The 10751-nt window shown below is 57.8% G+C and overlaps 1 protein-coding gene across 2 annotated transcripts in view; it reads right to left on the reverse strand.

Annotated features, from left to right (window-relative positions):
• IGLON5 (IgLON family member 5) overlaps positions 1–8466 on the reverse strand; it is a 43173-nt gene extending 34707 nt beyond the window's left edge. For both annotated transcript variants that reach the window (XM_054011443.1, XM_054011442.1), the window contains exon 1: positions 8320–8466. In XM_054011443.1, coding sequence (XP_053867418.1) covers positions 8320–8383 — 64 coding nt within the window. In that variant the 5' untranslated portion in view covers positions 8384–8466. The remainder of the gene's footprint in view (positions 1–8319) is intronic.
• Between the last annotated feature and the right edge of the window lie 2285 nt (positions 8467–10751).

Genomic DNA, 10751 nt, shown 5'->3' on the forward strand with positions numbered 1-10751 from the left:
CCGCCGACCCCCGTCCTGCTAACCCACCCCTATCCCACCAACCAACCCTCCTGACCCCCATCCCACCAACTGACCCCCATGCCACCAACCAACCATCCCGACCCACATCCCGCCAACTGACCCCACCCCGCCAACCGACCCCCCCCATCCCCCATCCCCCAACTGACCAATACCAACCCCATCCTTCCAACACCCGTAATATCAACCTACCCATACCAGCTACAGGCGCCGCACAAATCCCATTGCCAGCACGTCAGTCCCACAGATCCCAGCGCTTCCAATCCCACAATATGCTTGTCATTAACACGCCCGTGTGAGCTCAGCCTCGCGTAACCACGTCCCCTCCTCTTCAGGATGGAGGAATTAAATGCCACTCTCGGCTGGATCCCTCTGTGGTTTCTACAGCCCAGCAAAGTGCTGCACTGGCACCGGGGCTGGCCGGGCTCAGAGCCACGTCGCAGGGACCCAGATCTAGAGCAGGGACCCTGCAATCCTGGACAGCAGAGTCCCCAGGGACTCAGTCAGGCTCCCCATGGCTGCAGCCGAGTCCCCGGGTACCAGGGCAGACAGGAGCAGAGGAAATGAACTCGGCATTGCCACAGAGAGGAACCTGGCGGGTCTGTGCCTGCATCCACCTCGCCCCCTCCAGCTATCTTACCCTGGACGCACCTCTCTATCCATCCCCCTCACCCCTCTATCGATCCATCCCCCCATCCCCCACCCCTCTATCCTTCTATCCCCCCATCTATCTAACCCCATACACACCTCTCTATCCATCCCCCCACCCCTCTATCCCCCCATCCCTCTATCCCCCCATCTATCCAACCCCGTATACACCTCTCTATCCCCCCATCCCCCACCGCTCTATCCATCCATCCCCCCCATCCCCTACCCCTCTATCCCCCCATCCATCTAACCACGGACGCACCTCTCTATCCATCCCCCCACCCCTCTATCCATCCATCCCACCATCTCCCACCCCTCTATCCCTCTATCCCCCCATCCATCTAACCCCGTATGCACCTCTCTATCCATCCCCCCACCCCTCTATCCATCCATCCCCCCATCCCCCACCTCTCTATCCCCCACCCCTCTATCCCCCCATCTAGCTAACCCCGTATGCACCTCTCTATCCATCCCCTACCCCACTATCCATCTATCCCCCCACCCCTCTATCCATCCATCCCCCCATCTATCTAACCCCATACACACCTCTCTGTCCCCGCATCTATCTAACCCGTATTCACCTCTCTATCCATCCCCCCCACAGCCTTCTATCCCCCCATCCCCACCCCTCTATCCATCCATCCATTCATCCCCCCACAGCCTTCTACCCCCCAATCCCCCACCTCCTATCCCCCATCTATCTAACCCCGTACGCACCTCTCTATCCCCCCATCCCCCACCACCCTATCAATCCATCCCTCCATCCCCCACCCCTCTATTCCCCCATCCATCTAACCCCGTACGCACCTCTCTATCCATCCCCCCACCCCTCTATCCATCCATCCCCCCATCCCCCACCCCTCTATTCCTCTATCCCCCCATCTATCTAACCCCATATGCACCTCTCTATCCATCCCCCCCCCTCTATCGGTCCATCCCCCCATCTCCCACCCCTCTATCCCTCTATCCCCCCATCTATCTAACCCCGTATGCACCTCTCTATTCATCCCCCCACCCCTCTATTCATCCATCCCCCCATCCCCCACCCATCTATGCCCCACCTATCTAACCCCGTATGCACCTCTCTATCTATCCCCTACCCCACTATCCATCTATCCCCCCACCCCTCTATCCATCCATCCCCCCATCTATCTAACCCCATACACACCACTCTATCCCCCATCTATCTAACCCGTATTCACCTCTCTATCCATCCCCCCCACAGCCTTCTATCCCCCCATCCCCACCCCTCTATCCATCCATCCATTCATCCCCCCACAGCCTTCTACCCCCCAATCCCCCACCTCCTATCCCCCATCCTGCTAACCCCATACGCACCTCTCTACCCATCCCCCCGCAGCCTTCTATCCATCCATCCCCCCATCTATCTAACCCCGTACGCACCTCTCTATCCATCCCCCCCAGCCTTCTATCCCCCCATCGCCCCCTCTATCCCCCATCCCCCCATCTAGCTAACCCCATACGCACCTCTCTACCCATCCCCTCCACAGCCTTCTATCAATCCATCCCCCACCCCCCCACCCCTCTATCCCCCCATCTCCCACCCCTCTATCCATCCATCCACAGCCTTTTATCCATCCATCTCCACCCCTTTATCCCCACATCTATCTAATCCCGTACGCACCTCTCTATCCCCCATCCCTCACCCCTCTATCCATCCATCCCCCCAACTATCTAACCCTGTACACCCCTCTCTATCCCCCCATCTATCTAACCCCGTATTCACCTCTCTATCCATCCCCCCACAGCCTTCTACCCCTCCATCCCCCACCCTTCTATCCCCCCACCCCCCATCTAGCTAACCCCATACGCACCTGTCTACCCATCCCCCCCACAGCCTTCTATCCATCCATCCCCAACCCTCTATCCCCACATCTAGCTAACCCCATATGCATCTCTCTACCCATCCCCCCCAGCCTTCTAGCCCCCCATCGCCCCCTCTATCCCCATCCCCCCATCTATCCAACCCCGTACACACCTCTTTATCCATCCCCCCACAGCCTTCTACCCCTCCATCCCCCACCCCTCTATCCCCCTCCCCCCATCTATCTAACCCCATACGCACCTCTCTACCCATCCCCTCCACAGCCTTCTAATAATCCATCCCCCATCCCCCACCTCTCTATCCAACCCCATACGCACCTCTCTATCCCATGCCCCACCCCTCTATCCCCCATCTATCTAACCCCGTACTCATCTCTCCATCCCCCACCACTCTATCCATCCCCCCCACAGCTTCTATCTACCCATCCTCCACCCCTCTATCCCCCCCATTCCCCCATCTATCTAACCCTGTATGCACCTCTCTATCCACCCATCCGCCCCACAGCCTTCTATCCATCCAACCATCCCCCACACCTCTATCGATCTACCCCCCACAGCCTTCTATCTACCCATCCTCCACAGTCTTTTATCTATCCATCCCCCCATCCCCCACAGCCTTCTATCCATCCATCCCCCCATCCCCACCCCTCTATCCATCCACCCCCACAGCCTTCTATCTACCCATCCCCCACAGCCTTCTATCCATCCATCCCCCACCCTTCTATCCATCCATCCATCCCCCCAACAGCCTTCTATCTACCCATCCCCCCATCCCCCGCAGCCTTCTATCCATCCATCCCCCCATCCCCAACCCCTCTATCAGTCATCCCCTCCATCTATCTAACCCCGTATGCACCTCTCTACCCATCAATCCCCCCCACAGCCTTCTATATACCCATCCCCCCATCCCCCGCCTTCTATCTATACCCCACCCCCACCCCTCTATCCATCCCCCATCACTATCCCCATATGCACCCCTCTATCCCCCATCCCCCCACAACCTTCTATCCATCCATCCCCTCATCCCCCACCCCTCTATCCCTCCATCTATCTAACCCCATATGCACCTCTCTACCCACCCATCCCCCACAGCTTCTATCCACCCATCCCCCCACCCCTCTATCCACCCCCACAGCCTTTTATCTACCCATCCCTCCATCCCCACCCCTCTATCCATCCACCCCCTCCATCTATCTAACCCCGTATGCACCTCTCTATCCATCCATCCATCCTCCACAGCCCTCATTCTACCCATCCCTCACCCCTCTATCCATTCCCCCATCTATCTATCCCCATATGCACCTCTCTATCCCCCCATCCCCCAACAGCCTTCTATCCATCCATCCCCCACAGCCCTCTAGCCATCCATCCCCCTCCATCCATCCATCCCCCTCCATCTATCTAACCCCTTACGCACCTCTGTACCCATCCATACCCTCACAGCCCTCTATCTACCCATTCCCCCAACACCCCTATCTATCTACCCATCCCCCCTTCTATCCATCCATCTCCCCACAGCCTTCTATCTACCCATTCCCCATCCCCCCACAGCCTTCTATCCATCTGTCTAACCCTGTATGCATCTCTCTATCCCCCATCCCCCCAGCCTTCTATCTACCAATCCCCCACCCCTCTATCCTTCCACCCCCACAGCCTTCTATCTACCCATCCCCCATCCCTCTATCCCCCATCCCCCCACAGCCTTCTATCCATCCATCCCCCACCCCTCTATCCCAATATGCACCTCTCTATGCCCCATCTCCCCACAGCCTTCTATCCATCCATCCCCCCATCTATCTAACCCCGTACGCACCTCTCTATCCATCCCCCCCAGCCTTCTATCCCCCCATCGCCCCCTCTATCCCCCATCCCCCCATCTAGCTAACCCCATACGCACCTCTCTACCCATCCCCTCCACAGCCTTCTATCAATCCATCCCCCACCCCCCCACCCCTCTATCCCCCCATCTCCCACCCCTCTATCCATCCATCCACAGCCTTTTATCCATCCATCTCCACCCCTTTATCCCCACATCTATCTAATCCCGTACGCACCTCTCTATCCCCCATCCCTCACCCCTCTATCCATCCATCCCCCATCTATCTAACCCTGTACACCCCTCTATCCCCATCCCCCCATCTATCTAACCCCGTATTCACCTCTCTATCCATCCCCCCACAGCCTTCTACCCCTCCATCCCCCACCCTTCTATCCCCCCACCCCCCATCTAGCTAACCCCATACGCACCTGTCTACCCATCCCCTCCACAGCCTTCTAATAATCCATCCCCCATCCCCCACCTCTCTATCCAACCCCATACGCACCTCTCTATCCCATGCCCCACCCCTCTATCCCCCATCTATCTAACCCCGTACTCATCTCTCCATCCCCCACCACTCTATCCATCCCCCCCACAGCTTCTATCTACCCATCCTCCACCCCTCTATCCCCCCCATTCCCCCATCTATCTAACCCTGTACGCACCTCTCTATCCACCCATCCGCCCCACAGCCTTCTATCCATCCAACCATCCCCCACACCTCTATCGATCTACCCCCCACAGCCTTCTATCTACCCATCCTCCACAGCCTTTTATCTATCCATCCCCCCATCCCCCACAGCCTTCTATCCATCCATCCCCCCATCCCCACCCCTCTATCCATCCACCCCCACAGCCTTCTATCTACCCATCCCCCACGGCCTTCTATCCATCCATCCCCCACCCTTCTATCCATCCATCCATCCCCCCAACAGCCTTCTATCTACCCATCCCCCCATCCCCCGCAGCCTTCTATCCATCCATCCCCCCATCCCCAACCCCTCTATCAGTCATCCCCTCCATCTAACCCCGTATGCACCTCTCTACCCATCAATCCCCCCCACAGCCTTCTATATACCCATCCCCCCATCCCCCGCCTTCTATCCATACCCCACCCCCACCCCTCTATCCATCCCCCATCACTATCCCCATATGCACCCCTCTATCCCCCATCCCCCCACAACCTTCTATCCATCCATCCCCTCATCCCCCACCCCTCTATCCCTCCATCTATCTAACCCCATATGCACCTCTCTACCCACCCATCCCCCACAGCTTCTATCCACCCATCCCCCCACCCCTCTATCCACCCCCACAGCCTTTTATCTACCCATCCCTCCATCCCCACCCCTCTATCCATCCACCCCCTCCATCTATCTAACCCCGTATGCACCTCTCTATCCATCCATCCATCCTCCACAGCCCTCATTCTACCCATCCCTCACCCCTCTATCCATTCCCCCATCTATCTATCCCCATATGCACCTCTCTATCCCCCCATCCCCCCACAGCCTTCTATCCATCCATCCCCCACAGCCCTCTAGCCATCCATCCCCCTCCATCCATCCATCCCCCTCCATCTATCTAACCCCTTACGCACCTCTGTACCCATCCATACCCTCACAGCCCTCTATCTACCCATTCCCCCAACACCCCTATCTATCTACCCATCCCCCCTTCTATCCATCCATCTCCCCACAGCCTTCTATCTACCCATTCCCCATCCCCCCACAGCCTTCTATCCATCTGTCTAACCCTGTATGCATCTCTCTATCCCCCATCCCCCCAGCCTTCTATCTACCAATCCCCCACCCCTCTATCCTTCCACCCCCACAGCCTTCTATCTACCCATCCCCCATCCCTCTATCCCCCATCCCCCCACAGCCTTCTATCCATCCATCCCCCACCCCTCTATCCCAATATGCACCTCTCTATGCCCCATCTCCCCACAGCCTTCTATCCATCCATCCCCCCTCCATCTATCTAACCCTGTATGCATCCCTCTACCTGTCCATCCCCTACAGTCTTCTATCTACCCATCCCCCATCCCTCTATCCATCCATCCCCCATCTATGTATCCACATATGCACCTCTCTATCCACCGATCCCCCATCCACAGCCCTCTATCTACCCATCCACTGATCCCCCCCACCCACCATCTATCTAAACCCATACACAGCCCTGTCTATCCTTCCATCCCCCCATACCCTCTACCTATCCTTCCTCCACCTAACATCTGTCTATCCCCATACACACCCTTCTACCCATCCATTCCCCCAACCATCCCACCACAGCCTTCCATCCATCCATCCCCTACCCCTCTATCCATCCACCCCCTTCTATCCCAATACGCACCTCTCTATCCATCCATCCCACCACAGCCTTCCATCCATCCATCCCCTACCCCTCTATCCATCCACCCCCTTCTATCCCAATACACAGCTCTCTATCCATCCATCCCCCCACAGCCCTCTATCCATCCATCCCCCCATCCCCCCACCCCTCTATCCATCCACCCCCTCCATCTATCTAAACCCATACACACCCCTCTACCCATCCATCCCCACACAGCCTTCTATCCATCCCACCACAGCCTTCCATCCATCCCCTACCCCTCTATCCATCCCATCTATCCCAATACCCACCTCTCTATCCATCCATCCCCCCACAGCCCTCTATCCATCCATCCATCCCCTCCATCTATCTAACCCCCATACACACCTCTCTACCCATCCATCCCCCACAGCCCTCTATCTACCCATCCACCCATTCCCCCAACACCCCTATCTATCTATCCATCCATCTCCATCCACATCTCTATCTATCAATCTAACATATCTACATAGCCTTCCTTTTCTTCCAGGGCCATACACCAGGGTCCATGTGTGTCTCTCTCTTCCTGTAACAATCTCTCCTTCTATCCATCACCGGATCCACACATCCTTTTCCACCCCCTTCCACAGCTAGAGGGCTGCCTCCCCGTTGCCCCCACAGCACAGCCACACACTCCCACATGCGGTACATGCATGTCCACACGGACACACTCATAGAGGAAATAGTTTGTATTCCAAGAGGTCCAGAGAGAGGGGGGGAGGAGGAGGATTCTGTATTCCAGAGACACACACACACACAGAGGAGAAAATTTGATTATTTCAGAGAAACACAAACACTATAAAATTCTATTTCAGCCGTGTACACACACACACAAATTGTGTATGCCAGTGAGAGATGGTAATAGATGCAAACTGCCTATTCCAGAGGTACATATGCATAGTGATAGATAATTAGTCAATATTCCAGTAGCATGCACACACACACACACACACACACACACACACATTGTGTCTACTGGAGATATAAATGGACATGGAGATAAAATATCATTATTCCAGTGGCAAAACACACACAGATCAAATTTGTGTCTCAGTGTTAAATACACACACATACAATTGTGTATTCCGATGAAACACACACAGACCAAATTGTGCATCCCAAAGGTACACACACAAACACTATTCCAGAGATCCACACACACAAATAACAATTGTGCATTCCAGAGGTGCACACACACACACTGAGCAGGGCTCATCCTCTCCAGCAGGAGGCAGCACACACACACACACACACACCAGATTGTGTATCCCGTTTGCAAACCCAGATCAAACTGTGCACCCCCTTTGGATAAAATGCAGGCTAAGAGAGACAATTGTGAGTCCCCCGTGTCTGAGACACACAGACAGCAAATTGTGCACCGCAGAGGCGCACACCCACCCACCAAATTGTGCATCCTAGTGTCTCTCTCTCACACACACACATCAAATTGTGCATCCTAGTGTCTCACACCCAGAGCAAATTGTGCACCCAGGGGCACACCCCGAGGTGTGTACCCCTCCCCGCAGGGCTCAGCCCCTCCGGCAGGGGGCGGCAGGGGGACCCACAAACGCACACACACACTCCTCCCCCCCCCCCCGGGCCAGGCACTGCGGTACCTCGGCAGAGCAGGACCAGCCCCAGCCTGCAGAGCAGCCAGCCCGGCCAGGCGCCCCCGCTCATCGCGTCGGCGGCCCCGGCCCCGGGGATGCGGCAGGCGGCGGGACGGGACGGACGGAGCGAGCCCGGGGGTCCAGCCCACCAGCCCCGGCGCGTCAGATCGGGGCTGCGCGGGGGAGGGGGGGAGTGTGTGGGGAGGGGGTGACGTGCGCGGGGTGGGGGGGGGGATGGATGGAATGTTAACAGCGATCGAGGGGGAGCGACCAATCCGGGGCCAGGAGCGGGAGGGGCGGGGCCAGGCACGCAAATGAGGCCCGGGGAGTGGACCAATGGGAGAGGGGAGAAGCCAGGTGTGGGAGGGGGCGCTGATTTATGAGGCGTTCTTTGTTACTGCAGCACTGCTGGGGGGAGGGGCCAGGGGGGAGCTCCCCGCACCTGGGATCCCCCCCCGCAGGCCCCCCCCCGTCGCCAGCCCCAGCGTCACAGGGGCTGGAGGGGGGACCCTCATTGTCCCCTCCAGCCTCTTCCCCCCCCCAGTCCGGTCCCTCAAGGAGCAGCCCCCCCCCCACTGCAGTACACCGCCCCCTAGCGCCCCCCCCGGGCATGGGGGCCAGCCCTGACTGCCAGGGGAGAGTCCCCCCCCCCCCGCGCCCAGGGCTGACTGCCAGGGGAGCATAGTGACTGTTCTGCTCTATCTCTGCTTATATGGGGAGGGGGGGATGGGGCGATGCTAATTACCTGGGGTTTAATTGCGCTCCTCATCCCGCTGACGAGGCGCCAGGAGGCCAGGGGGATGGGCGGGGGATCCTCAAGAGGGGCAACTTCCACGCACTGTTGAGGGACGAATGTTTCCCAGGAGGATGCGGGCTGGAAGATTTCAGCTGTCCTGTTTAGTAGGGGTATTACGGTAGCCCTGCCAAGGGGATTGGGGCCTGTGGTCCCACTGGGCCAGAGACAGCCCCTGCCCCAGCTGAGATCGGGGCCCCTCTGCTCAGACACAGCCAGAGCTGGCCCCCAAATAGCAACAGGCAGGAGTGTGCTCCCTGCTTCAGGGGTGGGGAAACCGAGGCACAGAGTGATGCTGTGATCTGCCAAGGTCACACAAGAAGTCTGTGGAAGAGACAGCAGTAGAACCCAGGCGTCCTGGCTCCTAGACCCCACTCCTTTCCTCTCCCCTCCTGGGGCTGGGATAGAACCCAGGAGTCCTGGCTCCCAGCCCCCCTGCTCTAACCACTAGACCCCATTCCCCTCCCAGAGCCAGGGAGAGAACCCAGGAGTCTTGGCTTCCAGGCCTCCTTGGTCTAACCCACCAGCCTCCACTCTCCTCCCAGAGCCAGGGAGAGAACTCAGGCGTCCTGGCTCCCAGCCCCCCCTGCTCTAACTGCTAGACCCCACTCCCCTCCCAGAGCCAGGGAGAGAACCCAGGAGTCCTGGCTTCCAATTCCCCCCCCCCGCTCTAACCCTTAGGCCCCACGCTCCTCCCAGCCACTGCAGTGGGTCAGGGAGTCCAGTTCTGTGGCTGGATTTAATAAAGGAGTCGGGTGATTTTGTGACCGTTAATAACATTTGTTAGCATGGCAACAAGGCTAATGATGGAGGCAGGGTAATCAGATGTCCTGCGTAGGGGGAAGTCAGTTACCCACACTGGGGTGGGGGGCAGGGAGCTAGGACTCCTGGGTTCTATCCTGGCTTGGGGAGGGGAGCGGGGTCTAGTAGTTTAGAGCAGGGGAGGGCTGGGAGGCAGGATACCTGGGTTCATTCCCCTGCTCTGGGAGTGGGGTGGGGTCTAGTGGTTAGAGCTAAGGAGAAGTGAGGAGGCTTGTTTCACCTCCATGTTCACGGTAAGTCCCTTGGTGAAGGGATTCATGGAACCGCCGCCACTTCCTTTTCTAGCTTAAAACCCTCAGTAACTCTGAGCTCTCCCCGGGCGTGTTTGTTACACCGAGCCCGGCTGCAGAGCTGGGACCCTGAGACCCCCAACCACAGCACTGGGAACTGGGAGGGTAGTGGGGTCTAGTGGTTACAGCAGGCGGGCGGGCTGGGGGCCAGGACTCCTGGGTTCTAGCCCAAGTTCTGTGCAGCAGTTTCACAAGCTTTTGTTCCCATAATAACCATGGTGTGTGTTCAGTTTCCCAGCCCGTTTTCGGCCCTGACTGTTTGTCTGGCCCAGACGAGAAATGGGCCTCAGAAGGTGGCTTCAGCTGCCCGGGAGCTCCCTGCATCCTGGCACCTGGGGGGGCTCAGTCACCAGGCAGGACCTCCCCCCCTTTTAGAGTTGAGGAAACTGAGGCACAGAAAAGGGAAGCAATTGCTGCAGGTCACCACAAGGAGTCCCAAAGGGAACCCAGGAGTCCTGACACCTAGCTCCCCCTTGCTCCAACCACTAGACCCCACTCCTCTCCCAAAGCTGGGGATAGACTGCAGGAGTCCT

This window comes from Malaclemys terrapin, chromosome 21 (assembly GCF_027887155.1).
Source record: "Malaclemys terrapin pileata isolate rMalTer1 chromosome 21, rMalTer1.hap1, whole genome shotgun sequence".
NCBI classification, from domain to species: Eukaryota; Metazoa; Chordata; order Testudines; family Emydidae; genus Malaclemys; species Malaclemys terrapin.